The following is a 20563-nucleotide window of genomic DNA, read 5'->3' as shown; positions in this document are numbered from 1 at the left end:
ATATATGCCTTGGTGGCAATAGACCTAGGTGGTCATTTATATATGCCGTGGTGACAATAGACCTAGGTGGTCATTTTTATAATTTTTTACATTTGCCTTGATGGCAATATTAAATTAAAAATACTAGCCTTGGGGGCGTCAAGACCTTGGTGGTCATTCATATTTGCCTTGGCGGCTTCTTGATAGAACTAGATATTAATGTTTGACCTTGGTGGCAAAATGTCTTGGGATTTGGACCTTGGCCAGTAGTTATTATCAACCCAGGTGGTCAGATATTTGTTATGCCGTAAACGCAGGGCAAAGTGCTATTGCTATATAAAATATATGTGGAAGTGGGGGCTCTGGCCATTTTGGGGACCTGTAATTGAAAGGAAAATGATAAATTGTTTATAGCGTAAATAGTTTCTTTTGAGTGTTGTGGACTTTGCATTGATTATTACATCGTATATACTGATAGAAAATGCTCCTTAAATACTTTGTTTGAAAAGGAAAGAAATATTGAGAAAGTGGAATAATTTAGTGTGACATGTCACTTGATATTATTGTTATATACCGGAGTGATGTGTATTGAATTATAAGGTGTCTTCGTCGAGGTCCGCGTTCAGCGGTCTGTTTGATTGTATATATATGAAATTGAATAGAATGTTTTTGTTTTCAGATGGTGTTACCTCTGATGAATGAAGGAGAAGCAATATGACATTGCACTATGATTTATGTCAATGAGTTCGAATAACCTAAAGAAAAGGATTTTTCTGATCAGAATATGGTGAGAACAAATTGCAATTAATATTGAAGTAATGTTTTGATTTCGAAAGATAATTATATAAAAAAACAATGAATGGGAAAAATACGGATATAACACTAAATTATGTATGTCTGTGTTGAGAAAGGCAAAAGATGTCAATATGGCACGGTACTTAAAAAACAAATGTGATGGAAGCAGCTTTATGGTCAAATGAACCTATTAAGTAATTCTAATAATTTGTCCGTAATTTCATGTGGATGTGTATATAATTGCATTGTTAAAATATGTCACATAAATCTGTTGTCTTCGCAGATTAAATAATGATTGTACTATTTTTTGTTTTGTTATAATGTTGAATGATTTTTTATACTAGTACAAATGTATACTAAAATTTTCTTTATGGTTAAAATTTTTTAACTTAAATTTCTTTGTCTACAGTTCGAGGGACACTGATTCCCTAGTGGTTTTTCCACGTGGATTGTAGGCAAAGGGATTTTTCCTTTTCGAAGTGTGACTAATGCTGTCTTAAGTACATGTACAAATAAACATCTTGTTATTGGTTTATATATTTTCAGCAGAGTTGTGAAGAATCAAGTGAAAATACCATTGTCAATGTTCCTGATTAGGAAGTAAAAAGTGTGTTTGATTCAACAACAGTAAAGAAAGAGACAAGTCAGCATAGTTTACACTTGGAGGTGAAGTCCCTTTGCTTACAAGCTTTCCATATGCCGAAGATGTTATTAAATAATGACAATATTCATTCTGATATGATTTCATTGCCTTAACTCAACTTTTAAAAGTCTATGTGGTCAAATTCATGAGAATTTATTGAATTATGAACTATTTATAAAGAACTGTGTACATGTATCTTGAAATTTTTAGAAGTGTTTTAAAGTAATTAAGGAATAATATTTAATAAAAGTGTTAAATATATTTTTGTTTTGAGTATTGGGAATACTATTACTTCGGGGAAAGCCTTGCTAGTGGTGTAATTTGAGATTGGCCTGCAAATATGCTGTATCGACTATGGAGTTTTCTATGCCCACAACTTAACATGAACTGGATGCAAGATTATATCAATCACTGAGGATATGTGTATTATATATCTCGGATGATAATGATGTTGATTATAATGCTTCATTTTATGAGCTCCAAAATAGGTATATAAGAAACAACTGCGCACTTTATCCAGTGAGCTCTTGTGCATCGCATTGTGCATAATAGTCCACATTTTGGTTTCTGAAACATATAGATATTATCTTGTATTCGGTTCTTTCCTCTAGAGTTTTCTATGCCCATAACTTAACATGAACTGGATGCAAGATTATATCAATCACTGAGGATATGTGTAGTTCCTATATCGTCACGTGACTCTCATATTATTCTATGTCCACTTTTGATAAGAATAAAGATACTAAATACCAGTTGCAATGATCTGTATATGAATATGTAACGGTTTATTTCTTCCTCTGTGATATTTTATCCTGAGGATAATTTGTCCCGGTTATTTTTTTCCAGGCATGGTATTTCACAGGTTGATTTTTTCCAGAGGAGTGAAAATATATCTGTGTTATGCGGATAGTATGTACCGGTATATATTTGCCGTACTATATTTCACAGAACGTGTGAAATAGAGTCCCATTAACTACTACGTAAGTTACTCACAATCAATATATACCCGACTATAATTATAAAATGTTTCACAAAGGTAGACCAAATTTGTATAATTTATCAAAGGGAGGTAATTATGAGCAATTTATATTTTAAAGATATTAATATAATATATTTCTGAATCTATTTTACAGTGAAATTTTTTCCTTGAATCTAATTTTTTATATATTCATTTATATAAAAAGATGACTTACAACTTGTTTTAATAAGACAGATAACATTTCACAGGTAAAAACTAATCCAGCTGTTAAACATGCTTTTGTTCCAATATATTGTTATTTATATTTATACTATGAATCATCTGATTTCCATATAATCAACAACTACATCTCTGTCCCCAGACAAAACTATTTATATAGGTAAAAATATCATCATAATTCGTTTAATACTGTTAACAGTAGTAATGCAACTATATTTCTACCTTACCTTTAAATTTATATTTGCACTGAGATCTGAAAACAACTCACTTTTACATGTATTTCACTAACTTTATTTAATCATAATATTATTTTCACAATAACGATCTTTGAAATTACTTCTGGTTTTCTTCCCTATGTTTCATGATAATTTTCTTTTTAAAAGGATGACATTAACTTGAAATTTTTTCAAGGATAATTTGTGAAATCATTTCCCATTATAAATTTTATAATACATTTTTTTTTAACAATTTCGCTTTATTTCAAATACAATATTATTATTTCATAGTATTTTTAAAGGCTAAGTTTTTTCTAATAACTATTCAATAAGTTAACTACCCAGATAGAATTTCACAGCAAAGGAAAAATTATCCCAGGGAAATATTTTCCTCCGGATAAAAAAATAACAACAACTACTGTGACATTTTTCCCTCCGGATCAAATTTCAACCGGATATAATTTTGCTTTACAAATACAACTATAACACACGCTTTTGTGTTCTACAATTTGTTTCTTCAGAACTATACTTTTCTATCACCTCACTTCCCGTGGCATAATACTTTTACAGAGTTAAAAGTTTTATATCTTCATTATTTCTTAGATATTTGTGCATATAGACTTCCAAGTTGATATTAAAACTATATTAAAACTATATGCTGAAAATGTGTGCATGATATGTCTTAATGTTTGAGGAATTTTCAGCAAATAAAGTATTGGACAATTCAAAAATCCATGGTCGGTGTCAAATAGGATCATAGGACACAACTTTGAAAAGAAATGTATTCCGTTGAAGTGTGTTCTATATCTAAAAAATGAGTTTTATTTTTCTATTTTAGGGTTTGTCTATTCTGTGGATTTAATAATGAAAGTTCACTTCGAGTTGATCTGCAAGTCCACAAATTGGATTTGTACAATACTTCCTAAATCTGAGTAAAAAATTACGGGATTATAACTTTCATCTTTATATTCAATTTAAAAACAATTAGAAAAATAGAAGTGAGAACATTATAGTTATGGCATGTCGCTAAGTCTTAATGTTTAAATTTTTACCTACATGTTTGGGCTGCTAACTTTTGATTGCCAAGTCAGTTGTTCCGGAACAGTTTTCCACTTTATTGCCTTTTGAACCATAGCCTCAGCATTCATCAAACCGAATCCCATTTTGTGATGAACTAATTCAAGAGATCAAGTATAATAATTACAATGTGAAACAGATGTAATATTGACGTAACCATTGAAATCTGACGAAATCAAATCATATCAATCAACGGAACAAGTAAAAAATAACTGTCATATTCCTGACTTGGCATAGGCATTTCCCGAAGAAAATTCTTGGTTAAACCTGGTTTACCTCTGCTCAGCTCTTGTTATATTTCGATATGACGTCAAATAAGCTAACCCGGTTTTACATGCAATAAATAAAACCATCATAGATACCAGGATTCAAATTTTGTACAAAGGACGTGTGTTTCGTTTATAAAAGACTCATCAGTGACCCTGGCCTTGAATTAAAAAACATATAATCAGGTGAAATAAAATACGAACTTGAAGAGCAATTGAGGACCCAAACTTTCGCAAGGGTTAACCAAATACACCTCAGATTATGTATAACTTTGATTAGAACTTAGTCAGGTTTGCTTGTTAAACAAATGAAAAAATGCTTTTCCTTTGAAAAACACATAAATACAAGCCGATATCTCGATTATCTGCTTATCATCATATTGATTTAAAAAAAAAACAGCTGATCTACACAGTATAAAAATAAGAATATGAATATGGGATATATGACTACAAATAAGACCACTATCCACCAGATACCATACGTAAAGGTAATAAACTACAGGCTACAGTCCGTCCTTCCACTCCATCTTTAAACATGATGAAGGCTCAAACGAAAAAAATACAAGCGTGACCTAATGTATGTTCAAGACAAAAATACGTGACTTGTTTGAACCAACACGCCGTTCTCAATCGACAAAATACTTCACATTGTGACTTAAAGCTGACAAGTACAAAAATGTATCAACATGCAGAAAATTTGATAATCGGAATTTATATACCTACAGTAATACCAAAGACCGATGGAACTCACCCGAGACGAGCAGTCGACTATTTGTCGGTATCGAAGAAAGTCCTAACAGCTCCCCGACTTCGTACTTAATTCGGCCTTTTAACCGTTTTGATTGGAACGTCACTGATGTGTCTTGTATAAGCGGAACGCAAGTCAATGGCAAACCGATCTTTTCTTTTTTGTCTTATTAAGATTATTCGTTAGTTGTTTATTGTGCTGCTCGTCTCTGTGATTGGTCAACTCTTAAATTAACTGATTGTAATCGTATGTTCTAATGGTTTACTTTACCTCACTATGTCAGGTTAGGGGAATGGTTTCACAGCAGCCAAAAAATATTTATCCTCGGCCGCCACATTCTATATGCGTCTGTCCAAAGTCAGGAATCCGTAATTCAATGATTTTCGTTTATTCCAGTATATCATATTCGCTTTTCGCTTAAACTTTTGTGCATACATCTGGTCACCCGTTCGAATTATTTCTAGCTATCGCACACTCTTCCCCTCTCAAACCTAACCGTTAGTATTTCAGACCTTAATTCAGTTTGAGAGTAAAACACCGATCCGAGTCCATCAAAATAACCTTTATTAGTACATTAGTCAAATATACCATTACTTATATAATGCTCATGCTATGGCATGACAGTGATAATAATGCGACATTGAGATTAATCATCGACGAAACAGAGTTTTCCAGTAATCTACAATAACAATTTTTCGATATATTTATACTCTTATGTATTACTGATTAAACCATTTACATTTGACTGATTACATCATTACATTCGACTGATTTTACCATACATTGGCTGATAATACCATTACATTTGCCTGATTACACCATTACATTTAACTAATTACATCATTACATTTGACTGATTATACCATTACAGTTGACTGATAATACCATTATATTCGACTGATTTTACCATTACATTCGACTGATTTTATCATAACATTCGACTTATTGTACCATTACATTTGACTGATAATACCATTACATTTGACTTGTAATACCATGACATTTGACTAATTATACCATAATTTTTGACTGAATTAAAATGTAATAGTGTTATGGATGAAATGATTGTACCATAAAAAGAGAACAAAGTTGCCATAAAAGATACCAACCTCTGAAGCCTGCTCCAGTACGTTGCCATTTGTTCTCAATATCAAAGCGATCCTTGAACCCGTATGGTTTAGAAGTCCTAACTATTAAATGCTGAACATCTCTCCAGGTAAGGTCGTTGCTAGAAAGGGGAAGATTTAATGAAAAATGGGTGCGTATAATACCTGTGTCTTACCAATATTTTTGGAAACTATTGTTACCTTTTACATGAACTGATCGATGGCAGTACAGTAGAAATTGTCACAGCTGGTGTTGATGTATAAACAGAACTAAATACGGATAAGGTAATGCAAGTCAGTGCTATCGTGTTGTATATTGCATTTGTTTCTCGTTTAATGTTTCATATCTAAATCAGGCCGTTTGGTTGAATTCTTTGAATCATTTCGAGACTTGTAAAAGCTTGTCATACGATATGGGATTTCCTCATTTTTCAAGTCCATATGATGACTTATGGTTGCTTATATCAATGTCTTTTGGTCTTTAGTGAATAGCGGTCACACTGGCAATCATATAATATCATAGTTGCTTCTTTTCTATATATAATAGGAAACCTTATCCTTGTTGCAACGTCCGATTTATCTTTGTTTGAAGTACATGCGCAATCCTAACAGTTTGTTTTCATATGCATTTGTATATTCACACAGGATTTACGAGAATTCTGTTCAAAATGAGGTTTTAAAATATGGGCTTGAAAATATTTTAAATTTCTTAAGTCTAGAAAACTGAAGGGAAAAAAAACCCACCTGAAACAATTCCATAAAAGGTTGTATAACTTCAACAAATTTGCAATCTGTATGATAAGTTGAAAGCAACCGGTTGGAAATATTGTTCGAAATTAAATTCACTAAAATCTAATCATTTATTTTGGATTTTACTGAAAACAAATAAATTAGTTCCTTAATTTGGAAAAGTTCCTCATTATTTCCATAAACCAGGTTTTAAAACTGAAACATGTGTCGATGCCACTACTGTTGAACGTTTCGTCCCCGAGGGTATCACCAGCCCAGTAGTCAACACTTCGGTGTAGACATGAATATCAATAATGTGGTCATTTTTATAAATTTACCTTAGCCGTATTTGACACAACTTTTTTGGAATTTTGGATCATCAATGCTTTTCAACTTTGTACTTGTTTGGCTTTATAAATATTTTTATATGAGCGTCACTGATGAGTCTTATGTAGACGAAACGCGCGTCTGGCGTACTAAGTTATAATTCTGGTACTTTTGATAACTAATTTCAATGAAGTTTCATGGATATGAGTTGAAAATGATGGAGAAAATGATAGCACAAAATGAATATCTATTTTGTAAATGTTGCTGATAATTCACTGTGTTCCCAAAGCATTGCAAAAAATATGTAATCATAAGACAATATTTTCATAGTAGGTGCACAATCTAAAATTTGAAGTGTCAAGAATTTGGGATGAAAACTGTAGGACAAGTTGAATACGCAAATTATGTACCCCCTTTTCCAGAAACATCACCATTCTTAAAACAGGTTTTGGACTTCATCCCACCCATCCTATAATAAAAACGCAAACCGGCGATTTAATTGTTTAAGGGGCTAAGTTTTTTTCTATTTTTTGAAAGAATAAATAAATAAGATTAAACCAAATGTCCTAACTCTAACATGAAAATGAGAAATGTAAAACTGCTATGAACTTATTGATTCGGGGTTCATATTTTACACAGATGTGCGGATCTCAGCATCAAAACTGTTTATTCATTTATAACAGAGAACCACCCTTGTCACGTGATCCTTTTCACGTGATCCTTATCAAAGATACATTCTTAAATTGTCTTGTTATTTCTTCGGTATTTCTCTGACTTTAATGAATAAAATTGAGAATGAAATTTGGGATTGGAAACGAGGTAGAAACTTACTTTGCCTCTAATGCAAGTGCGATGATTCCTACTGCAACTGGAGCGGAAAGAGAGGTGCCTCGTAAACCAACTATACAACCAGAATTGGTAGAAGTTGACGTCTGTAAAGGTTGAAAATACACATCGTTGCAATAAAGGTTTAACTGTAATTTTTACATGGTTTGGCGAGTTTTTAATTTATATGATCATCTGATCTGTAATGTACCAATAGTAACATATTCATTCACGTGACATATCTGAGTGAATTTGAATTCTGATGGCAGTTAATGAATGCAGTGCATGATCCGTTTACCTGTCAGTGCACCAGTCTTTCTGATTTACATATATTCCATCAAGTTTTTATTTTGAATATAAGATATGATAAATGAGTTTTGAAAAGAGATTAACATTTTACAATAACCTCTCAATAGCATTAAAAATATCAGTTCTGTAGCGTTTGGCACTTACCAGAGCAGATTAGTGTAGTGTAGTGATACAATTGAGATCGTCCCAGGTTTTTGTTGCTCAGTCTTTAGTTTTCTTTGTTTTCTTTTGTATATAGACAATAATAGTGCATTGACTTGACATATCAACGATATAAGGATGAGGCTTAGAAATGGGGAATGCGAGGCTGTGCCGAGCAATTTCCCCGTTTCGATCCGAATCTTTATATCGTTGATATGTCAAGTCAATGCACTATTATTGTCTTTATACTGCAATCTAAAAGAGTACTTTTTCAATTGTTGTTTAGTGTGTATGTTATTATTTGATTTAAATATTGGCAAATTTCCCCCTTTTATAAAAAAGGCCTCATATCATGCAGGCGGAGAAATGTACAGCACAGTGAAATGTACTTCTACCTGTTGAAACCTGCAATCGTTGATGAACAAGTTTGTTTGAGAATGAACTAAAATATCAACAATAAGCATAAAACATAATGATATATAGTTCCCAAACCAAAAATCTTAACAAGTGAAATATGTTTTTTTTTTTCTAAAAATTACAAAAGCAATAAGTTTGAGTCGTTGTATACTTTGGAAACAATAACAGGTTGAATAGGTCGTATGAATAATTAATTACAATTTCGGCAATTTCTTTTTAAATATTCACGAGAAAAAGTGATATCAGGTCAGTGACTGTATATGACATAGAAATATACGGTCAACGCATTTTGACTGCTCAAATAGAACGAGTGTAGTATAAATTGTTGTTTGTCTTTTGATCGTTTTTTTTTCTGTTTTGTTCTGTTTTGCCATGGCATGGTTAGTTCGTTTTTTCGACTTATCAGTTTGAATGACGCTTTAGTATCTTTCCTTTTTTCGACTTATCAGTTTGAATGACGCTTTAGTATCTTTCTTTTTTAGGCAATGCCATGCACGATTTATAACAGCACTTATAGAATTCGCCGCTGCATGATAAATTAAGAGTTATTCAAAAACCAAAGCTCCCTCATGCAAAGTTTTTCTATGATGAATTTGGTTGTTTATTTCTTTTTTACTTTTGGTCAAATAGGTCATAGCGTGTCAGTATTTTTACATCTCCTCTTCAAATTTTAAGAATTGAGCGTTCATTCGGAAATTTATTAAGTGTTGTTTTCATTCTTAAAGATATTTTTCGTTTATGATTAATGCTTGCATTTATACTTCAGGATATTTCAGGTTAATATATGTAACGTAAGTTTTACATACTAAAGACCGGCGGAAGTTAATATAGGGACATACAAACTTATAAGACAAAAACATTTGATAAAGTCATGGCGAAAAAAGACAATCACCAGCCCTTAAAACACAGCTCGAAAAACTAAAGAGTAAGCAAAATAAACACACTAAAGACCGGGTTAATGTCAAATGGTAAAAATATCTTATATAAAAAAGGTTAAGGTCCTCTGAATAAAAAATGTCATTGTATTATAATAATTCCGAGGGAAAAGTGTAATAATGGATTATATACCCCATTACGTATGTACGCGTCTGTCTAGCACGTCTTTAGTATGAAACTTTCCACTCTCATTCAAAACATCTATGTGTATGTATACACTTATGTATGTGCCTGTCCCAAGTCAGGAGCCTGTAATTCAGTGGTTGTCGTTTGTTTATGTGTTACATATTTGTTTTTTGTTCATTTTTTGTATATAAACAAGGCCGTTAGTTTTCTCGTTTGGATTGTTTTACATTGTCATTTCGGGGCCTTTTATAGCTAACTATGCGGTATGGGCTTTGCTCATTGTTGAAGGCCGTATGGTGACATACAGTTGTTAATTTCTGTGTTATTTTGGTCTCTTGTTGAGAGTTGTCTCATTGGCAATCATACCATATAGTCTTTTTTATATATACAAATTTACTACAGGCCTTTGACAGAAAGTCGATAACATGAGTGAATACAGCCACTAAAAGATAATTGTTTATACTTTTAACACCAAGTTATCTAAATAACATAACAGACAGATATGCCTAAAAAGAGGGTCTGGTGGGGTGTAATGAATACAGAATAATGGACCAATACTACAGAAAAATAGGTAAAATTCAAAGAAATAAAAAGAAGCAAAATGGGCACACAAAATAAATAAGAGAGAACAATAGGATTTTATAATATAAAGAATTGAGAATAATGGACACAATATAAAGAATAGAGAAAAAACAAGAATGTGTCCATAGTACACGGATGCCCCACTCGCACTATAATTTTCCATGTTCAATGGACCGTGAAATTGGGGTCAAAACTTTAATTTGGAATTAAATTAGAAAGATCATATCATAGGGAACATGTGTACTAAGTTTCAAGTAGTTGTGACTCTAACTTCATCAAAAACTACCTTGACCAAAAACTTTAACCTGAACTTCGCACTTTCATTTTCATTGTTCAGTTGACCATGAAATTGGGGTCAAAACTATAATTTAGCATTAAAATTAGAAAGATCATATCATGGGGAACATGTGTACTAAGTTTCAAGTGGATTGGACTTCAACTTCATCAAAAACTACCTTGACCAAAAACTTTAACCTGAAGTCGGACGAACGAACGAACGAACGGACGAACGAACGAACGGACGAACGGACGAACGAACGGAGGCACAGACCAGAAAACATAATGCCCCTCTACTATCGTAGGTGGGGCATATATCAAAGGTGAGGCATAAAAAAAAACAAAATATTAAAGAATACAGAAATAATTGATCCCCACCCCCAAAATTGAAACTCTAATAAAACTACTGACGAGGGTTATGGAGCATTAAAAATGTTCTTTAATTTATCTATAGAATTTATCAGAACAAACATATATATTGTGGGTAAATATAACTTGATGATTATTCTGACTGTGCAGAAACACTCAAGCGACTACATTGTCCAGATGTTTTACAAGTTTATATTAATTCTATTGAAATATAAAAGGTAAACTAGTGCTGGATTATTTATATTTACAAATGATCTGTCATAAACGCTTCCTCCATAAGCACTGGCCAATATCGAGGATCCTATTTCTCCATACTTAGCAACATAGTCGTAACCAACGCTTTGTATACCGATAGTATAGATAGTTGTATGATGGGACTTTGTGTTGGGTGTTGCAATTGAGCCCCCATTTCCGGCTGCAAAAACATATATGTTACCTTTCCCTTGTCTTCCCTGGAAAAAGAAAAAAAATAATCAGAGAGTATATGTTTTACTATAAATAGAAAAAGTAAAGTTTTTCTTATCAATTCAAAAATGTAGATGAAATTAATTTCTTCTTGCGACCTTCATCGTTATAGATTTTCATGTGAATTTAAATTTCAGTATTATATTCAAAATATTATAAAAGTAATGTAATAAATTGGGATACAGCTAAGACAAAATGCGCTTTATGCTACTTTTACAATCCAAACAATAAACAAAATAATCAAAATCAAATAAAAACAATTGAACACATATTTGCATTTATACAAATAGAGCAATCTAAGAAGAGATTTCTAAGAAAATGCCTAATATATAGTCATTTCTATTTTTACAAAATATGTACGTAGTTAAAATCACCGTTGATATCAATTCGGGAAAAAGATCTAAAGAAAGGGTCTATTTCATGTACAACTATTACCAAGTCGGTCTCAATGGTGTTATCATTATTTTTTTAGTTTTCCTTATTTTGTAAATTTTTACCACTAACTTTACCATTCAAGAATACGATAATAAAGAATTTACACACTTTACAACGATTCATGCAATATGTGCGACTTCTCTACTCTATATTTTATGGTGATTTTCAGAGTTTTTTTTAAACATGTGCAATAACAGTATGCATGAACTTACATATTTTGCATTGTTTTCAAATGCTGCTAGGAGCAATGGTCCTAATGATGAGGAACTAACCGTTCCAGTTGGACCATAGCTATTACAGTAAACATCAATTGTATCAGACATATGAGATATTGCCATGGCTTGTTGCGAATCTGTTAAATAATTCGCGCCAATCGCGCCTAGTAATCCAATAGCTGCAAAATATAGAAAAGACGTAAATGAGTAGGTCCGGTAAGGACCGATTTTGGCCTCAAATTTCAGGTTCATATGACGAAAGATTTTGACCACTTTTTAAACACTCAAGTGTCTATTTCATTTGAATTAATTAGTTTATGTGAAAGATTTTAACAGATTTAGTCATTAAAAACGATCCGATTCAAGCTCAAATATGAAAAATCTACCTAATATGCCGAAAAATGTCACTTTTCAGATGGTTTTTGGTAAAAATGAAAGTGGCCGCATCCGTGTTCATCCTCAACCTTTATATATGTTATGTATTATCATAAAATACAACTTACATTTCAATATTAAGGATGAACACGAATGCGGCCACTTTCGTTTTACACGAAAACCGTCTAAAAATTAACTAAAATGCTAGAATTATGAGGATTTCAGTAATTTAGCATGACTTAATGGTGCTAGTACCGGTTATATGTGCGTTGTATTGTCAAAAACAGCCCATACTTATGTAGCAGAAGCATTCTACTGTCCAATAAATAACTAAAGGTTTACATTTTAACAATTTTGTAAAACTGCTATATTTTGGGGCCAAAAAGGGGTCTTACTGAACCTACTCCTTTCAAAATTTATCAAATCAATATAAAACAAACGTCTCCACACCCCCTAATCCCCAGTTATAATATAATATTAGTCGTGATAAGTGAAAACCTATATGATACGGATATGATGATTGGTTATGGCTTCGGATTATTTCTAAGTGAGGTGTGCAAAGCTAAAAACAAACACAGAACAACTGGATAGTTTCATTAAGAGCCTAGTATAGTTTCGAATTGATCAGGAAACTCCAAATGGTGACATTTTTTTTATGGAAATGTATATTTTATTTCTAGATTAAGAAAATGCTACGTAAATTAAGCTTCGTTTTGGGTAACTCGACCCTACCTATTATTATAACGGTCTTCCGTGACATTTAAGTAAGAAAACTCATGTCGAGTTGTCAGCTGCAGTCTAATCCTATTTATGTCAAACCAACATTAACATTTTTAACATGTCGCTCTCAATAAATTTTTGTATTAGGCCTAATAATAAATGTGATTAATTTAACCTTTAGAATAAAAACCATTATTTGTTTCCCATGCTTGAAGTCTCGTTTATAGAGAGAAGGAAAGACAGAAAGTATGTCGAAAGTTGACAATTGACAAGAATCTTGTAGAGTAGCAAGGACGCATGTCGGGAGAAATAAACTGAATCTTGCCAACGCAGATTTAGTAGATAAATGCCGATGATGAGTTAGAAAACAGGTTTTGCTGAAAAGGCTCTTTTCAGGGTCAAACATAAATCCACAAAAGAATTTAAATTGTTGTGACAACATAAAACTTTGGTATATTTGTGGCCAAGGTCAATTTTAAATAGCACAGTTGCTTAAACTAAACCATGGGATCGTGGTAGTGAACTAAATTATACCATAGGTTGCTGTGGTATAATTTTCGGTTATTGTAAAAAATATTTACGTCTGCCTTGAAGTTCATAGGTTTGATAACAACGGTAGGTGTTAAAATATATTTTAAAATACTATATTGATGATGGATAGGTGTTTAACGTTCAAGGACAAATTTTAATCGACTTTCAGGGCGAAAGATTTTAATTTTACTAAGTAACTACTAGAATTATTAAATGTAATATAAATACATGTAAGTGATAGTTAAAATAAATATCAGCTTTTCTTACCTATTAGTGTTGCATTATATGCAACACCAACAGCACAATAGTCATTCCCCTTTGTTGCACCTATAACACCGGAAATCGCTGTTCCGTGACTGAAAAATACAAAATATCATTTAGTATTGCATCACCAAACGAGACTTCTTGTGATGAAGAATCGAATTTGTATAAATAACACGAACAACAAAACTGGTTTTAAATGTGGAGTAGCGTCACAGTTCCGAAGCACTTGATAGAAATCCTGTTGTTCAATCTCTATGTAGTGTTTTCTAGACCTTAGGTTTCGTTGTTTTCCTGGTTGTAGTGTCCATGGAGTTGTTTGTCCCTGTCTTATTACCAATGGAGTCATTTGATATGTTTGACTTTTTATCTTCTTTCTTTTTTCAATGCTCATTAGTACCGTCATCTTTTTTTAATTTCCCCCAAATTAAGAGTGCAGATGGGAGACTTCATAATTTCTTATTTTATGCTTATGCCTTTCTATAACTTATCCTTTATCCTCAAAGCAGTAAATCTATAATTGAACCCTAACCAAAAGAGGTACTTTTAGTACTGTTTAAACTAAGCCTTTTTTTTTTTGGTTCAAAAGGTTTGATCCTTATATGTATTTATCATCTTACGTCATGGTTGAATCTGTTGGGTTCGGGTCGTCGTCATCGTTGTAATAATCATATGAACTTGATTCATCCTACAAAATACTTTTATTGTTAAAAAAAGGTAAGAAACAAATACGATCAGATATGATAAGATAAGATCAGATAAGAAATGATAAGAAATAAGAAAAGGCACGATTAGATAAAACAAGAGAAGACAAGATAAGACAAGACAATACAATAGATATGATAAGACAAGATAAGATAGGTCCGGTAAGATACGATAAGATACGGTAAGTTACAATAAGATACGACAATAGAAGAGAAGACAAAATAAGATAAGATAATATAAGATCTGATATGATATTCAGATAAGATAAGACAAGAGAAGAGAAGACAAAATACGATAAGATAATATAAGATATGATATTCAGATAAGATATAATACGAGAAGCTAGATCTGATAAGATACAATACAAGTTACGACCAGACCAGTCAAGACAAGACAACATCAGACCAGATCAGACCAGACCAGACCAGACCAGATCAGACCAGATCACATCAGATCAGATATCCAATTAGAGGACTCGTAATCTGAACAATCAGTACAGGTTAGACATTGTAACGTAAAAAGGGCACTACCTTTTTTTGTATATCAAAATATCCTAAATTCTAGCTGAGTTGTGTCTTTTTATACTTTCCCATTTCTAAGTTGATTTGCAGATTACCAAAACTACAAACGATATAATTCTTTTATTAATACCATTCGTAAATTTTCAATTATGACCAAAAAGCCATTTATTTATAAGTGTGACGTATTTTGCATGCGCAAAACGTGAAATTAAAAGGACAAAAGAAATTATGTACCTAAATACAAATCTAACTGTTGCGTGGTAGTCTAAGGAATGAACTCACCTTATTAGTAAGATCGGTATGTATCTTAGGACAAATTTGACTGTTACTTGGAAACAAGCCAACGCACCATATCAGTATAATCGGTATGTATCTTAAGACAAATCTTATTGTTGATTGGTAACGAACTAACTCACTATATTTGTCAGATCGATATGTATCTTAAGACAAATCTAACTGTTGCTTAGTACCGAACTAACTCACTATATTTGTCAGATCGGTATGTATCTTAGGACAAATCTAACTGTTGCTTGGTAACGAACTAACTCACCATATTTGTCAGATCAGTATGTATCTTATAAAAAGACAAGTCTAACTGTTGCTTGGTAACAAACTAACTCACAATATTTGTCAGATCAGTATTATCTTGAGACAAATCTAAATGTTGCTTAGTAACAAATTAACTCACCATATTTGTCAGATCGTTATGTATCTTAAGAAAAATGTAACTGTTGCTTGGTAACGAACTTACTCACCATATTAGTCAGATATGTCAGATCGATATGTATCTTAAGACAAATCTTACTGTTGCTTAGTAACGATCTAATTCACAATGTTAGTCAGATCTGTATGTATCTTAAAACAAATCTAACTGTTGCTTGATAACGAACTAACTCGCAATGTTAGTCAGATCGGTATGTATCTTCAAACAAATCTAACTGGTGCTTGGTAACGAACTCACTCACCATATTTGTCAGATAAGCATGCATCTTAAGACAAATCTAACTGTTGCTTGGTAACGAACTAACTCACTATATTTGTCAGATCGGTATGTTTCTTAAGACAAATCTAACTGTTGCTTGGTAACGAACGAATTCACAGTGTTAGTCAGATCGGTATGTATCTTGAAACAAATCTAACTGTTGCTTGGTAACGAACTAACTCACTATATTTGTTAGATCGGTATGTATTTTAATAAAAATGTAACTGTTGCTTGGTAACAAACTAACTCACCATATTAGTCAGATCGGTGATATAGATACAATGGATAAGCGTTGATTCTTGAAAAATAAACCATGAGCCTGGAGGGCGAATGGTTTGTTTTTCATGAATCAACATTTATCCATTGTATCTATAACTTAAACTATTGTGTTAATGTCTTTTCAAATTTAAAGCCTATTCTTATTTAGAAGATATTGTAAGTGAGTTTAAATAACCATGTTATCGTGACAAACGATGCATTATAATAAATTATATATCCCAATCAAATTGAAAAAAACAATACAAATATAACACAACAGGTCTGTAGTTAAATATCTTCATTTATCAAGCATCTGAATATTATCTGTTTTGACAACATGAGACATATTCGATCTTATTTCTAATAAGATTGAGAATGAAAATGGGGAATGTTACAAAGCCGGGGACAACAACTTGACGAAAAACATATATAATAGTATATATATATATAAAGCATGCGTCTGAAAGTTCTAACAAGAAGCCTTATTCTAGGCACATCACGATTTTCTAGCATAAGAATTTGCGGATAAACAGATGAAATCATACTATATTAATTTATAAAACAAAAATGGAGACCTAGAATGTAAACATTTTTGTTTTAAACATGTAGAATAGCCAAAAAGGATCCGATAATAAACGATCAAAATCGCTTTTATTAAACAAAATATCAACAATAACTTACAAAACAAGAAACAAAAACAGAAAAACTAGAGAATAGGAACAACAAAAAGATCACAAGGATTCGACCCTGAACTGACAAGTTCTAACTCATTGTGCTTAACTATGAAACCTCGCGGCTACCAACTCATACCACACCATTGCCTATTATTGTATATATAAACGTACAATCACTGTGTGTCCGTTGTACCGATGTATATCATATATTCATTTATATATATATAAATCAGACATTTAAATCGTAACCTATTGGTAGCCGAGAGGTTTCGTCGATATGTTGATGTTAGTAACACGTAACAGAATTCATGGACGGGTTCGATTCCCAATGAAGGCATATAGAAATTACCAAAAATAAAGGAAAGTTTTTAAAATAATTCCATTAGTGGACAGAAATCAGTAAATTGGCCAATTCAAACTTAATGAAGTTAGACACACAAAGAAAACAATTGAATATAATTTGGTGAGTCCATTTCAGCGACGGATTTAGGAAGCGTTGATTCAAGAAAAAGAATCTACGGTAAATGAATAGGTTGACGTCGCCACAATGGTTTAAGTATGTTTTTTAAGACAAATCTAACTGTTGCTTGGTAACGAACGAATTCACAATGTTAGTCAGATCGGTATGTATCTTAAAACAAATCTAACTGTTGCTTGGTAACGAACTAACTCGCAATGTTAGTCAGATCGGTATGTATCTTAAAACAAATCTAACTGTTGCTTGGTAACGAACTAACTCGCAATAATAGTCAGATCGGTATGGATCTTGAAACAAATCAAATTAGTGCTTGGTAACGAACTAACTTACCATATTAGTCAGATTAGCATGTATCTTAAGACAAATCTAACTGTTGCTTGGTAACGAACTAACTCACTATATTTGTCAGATCGATATGTATCTTAAGACAAATCTAACTGTTGCTTGGTTACAAATTTACTCACCATATTTGTCAAATCGATATGGTCTGTTTGAATTAACGAGTCTACCACACCAACTGTGACACCTTTACCTGTGTAACCTAAGGCCCAAGCTTTTTGAATGTGATGTGGGTATTTCATCACACCGTTCTGTAAAATAAACAAAATTTTCTGTGAAGTACAGCCATCAATCTAATTGAACATGTGCTCCTTATTTTGTGATATGAGGTCGTTAGGAGATATTTAGGTCTTTCCACTTTTCCACTGTGGAAATATCTATTGTTTTTCTTCTGAACATAAATAGGTCTTTCCACTTTTCTGTTTATTTGTTCTGATTATTATTTTTTTTCTTCTTCCGCCACTTTTATTTCTTGCGTGTCACTTTTGTTTCGCAAAATGTCGCTTTTATGTTTGGTACATGCATATGATACTGTATCCCATAGCTTATACGCTTTTGCAACTAAACCGGCTTAACCGTATACTTTTGTTGTAAGAGTTATCTTCCCGAACACTGTTTTTCTTGTGCGTGAATCTCCTCAGTAATCGTAAAAGAAATAGACAAATTTATATTCGATATGAATGATATGCATTTCAGACTTGTAAACCATAATTGATAAAGACCATGGGCTTTTAATTGAGGTCCTTAGTCCAATTTTTTTTTAAAATAAAGTCAAAGTCAGAGGTCAAGGTCAAATTTTAAATTCTGATTTTGGCTCATCTATACTTCTTTTTAAAAACTGTATAAGATATCGACAGCATTTGTTTACTAAATTGTAAGTTGCGACATGTCGTAAAACAGACATTTAGGTTGAAAGGTTACGCTAATAGTAAATTGAAGTTTTCTCCACTCTTATATTTAAAATCACGCATATAGTGATATAACTCATTAACCATATATTATTAAGACCCATAGTCTTTTGATTATAAGTCCTTGATTTATGACCTTTAAATTAAGCTTAAGGTCAAGGGTTAAATTGACGTTCTAGATTTTTGACCTTTGGTTTTACCTCTTTAATAAGTAACATGATAACGCCATGGGAGCTTCTGCGTTAGATTGCAAGCCACTTGACCATGGAATGTCAAACGGAATTGACCTTGTGTAAATATACCAAGTACCTATTTTTTGTACTTATTTATGTAAAAGGATATTGACCCATTTATTTCTGGAATCAGTATCAGGCAAACTATCAAATAATACCGGAAATGAAATTTTTCAAACCGTAAGTAACAATTTATCTCCCTTATTATTCAAAGTTTTATTTTCCTTGTTTTATGATCTCTTCTGTTTGTTTTTTAAATATATATAGAGGAACTAGTGCAAAATGTTTGCCTGAATGTGATCAAAATATGATACAGTTGGTCTGAAACAATCCAATGACATCTTATAGGAGTAATTGTCCCTAAAATTATTCAATACTCTAACTTGGTATATGCTATCAAACAGTTTATGATAATTTCAAGCCATTGTTCCACTACTAAATTATCTATTCTTCTTACCAGTACACTTGGTACAATCAAAACCCTGATAATAAATTGTTCAAATAAGGCCTTCGAAAATAGTGGAATTAATTACTTTTGGAGTGTCAAAAACTCGTTGGAAGTACTTGATAAATTGCATGCATATATTGGTGATTTTGAATCTGTTCAAAGTTTTGATTTTTCTACCCTATATACCACATTGCCTCACATTCTCATTAAGAAAAAACATACGCACCTAATTAAATGGGCATTTAAAAAGTCAGAATGTGAATATATATGTTCAAACTCTTTTAGGTCATTTTTTAGTAGCAATAAACAAAAAAAAAACTATGTCAATTGGACATGCTTTGATCTATATCTGCTCTTGAATTTTTACTGGATAACAATTCTGTTCGCTTTGGAGATTCCGTATATCGTCAGGTTATCGGAATTCCAATGGGGACTAACTGTGCACCACTTATTGTGGACCTGTTTTTGTATTGCTATGAGTTACAATGTATGACAAAAATCAGCGAAGACCCATCGAAACAACATCTGATACACAAATGTAATAATACTTTTAGATATTTGGATGATATTTTAGCTCTCAATAATGACGACTTCAGTATGTATACTAAAGAAATTTATCATGATGAACTTACTTTAAATAAAGCTAATACTAATAAAGACCACTGCCCTTTCCTTGATCTTGATATATATATCATTAACGGAAAGCTTAATACTAAAATTTATGATAAAGAGATGATTTCTCATTTCCTATCGTTAATTATCCATTTTAGATGGTGACGTTCCCTTGTCACCATCTTACGGTGTTTATATATCTCAACTTGTACGATTCGCTCGTGTATGTAAAAATGTTTTAGATTTTAACGAGAGAAATTTATGTATTACTGAAAAATTATTACACCAGGGTTTTCGATATCACAAACTAGTCAAAACATTTACTAAATTTTATCATCG

At 32.2% G+C, this 20563-nt stretch overlaps 1 protein-coding gene and 1 long non-coding RNA gene across 2 annotated transcripts in view; one reads left to right on the top strand and one right to left on the bottom strand.

Annotated features, from left to right (window-relative positions):
* Positions 1–20563, bottom strand: part of LOC143046957 (furin-like protease kpc-1) — a 29745-nt gene that overhangs the window by 4179 nt on the left and 5003 nt on the right. The window contains exons 3-10 of the mRNA XM_076219990.1: positions 18149–18274; positions 14687–14754; positions 14073–14161; positions 12177–12358; positions 11313–11516; positions 7915–8015; positions 6031–6149; positions 3887–4004 (exon numbers count right to left, since the gene is read on the bottom strand). Of these exons, the coding sequence (XP_076076105.1) occupies positions 3887–4004; positions 6031–6149; positions 7915–8015; positions 11313–11516; positions 12177–12358; positions 14073–14161; positions 14687–14754; positions 18149–18274 (1007 nt within the window). The remainder of the gene's footprint in view (positions 1–3886; positions 4005–6030; positions 6150–7914; positions 8016–11312; positions 11517–12176; positions 12359–14072; positions 14162–14686; positions 14755–18148; positions 18275–20563) is intronic.
* LOC143046956 (uncharacterized) lies at positions 655–1678 on the top strand. The gene is made up of 2 exons (XR_012969328.1): positions 655–766; positions 1321–1678. It is a non-coding gene; the product is annotated as an uncharacterized LOC143046956 (long non-coding RNA).

The sequence above is a fragment of the Mytilus galloprovincialis genome, chromosome 9 (assembly GCF_965363235.1).
Source record: "Mytilus galloprovincialis chromosome 9, xbMytGall1.hap1.1, whole genome shotgun sequence".
Lineage (NCBI taxonomy): Eukaryota > Metazoa > Mollusca > Bivalvia > Mytilida > Mytilidae > Mytilus > Mytilus galloprovincialis.
Note: the sequence above shows the minus strand (reverse complement) of the source record. Positions and strands in the feature narration are given on the sequence as shown.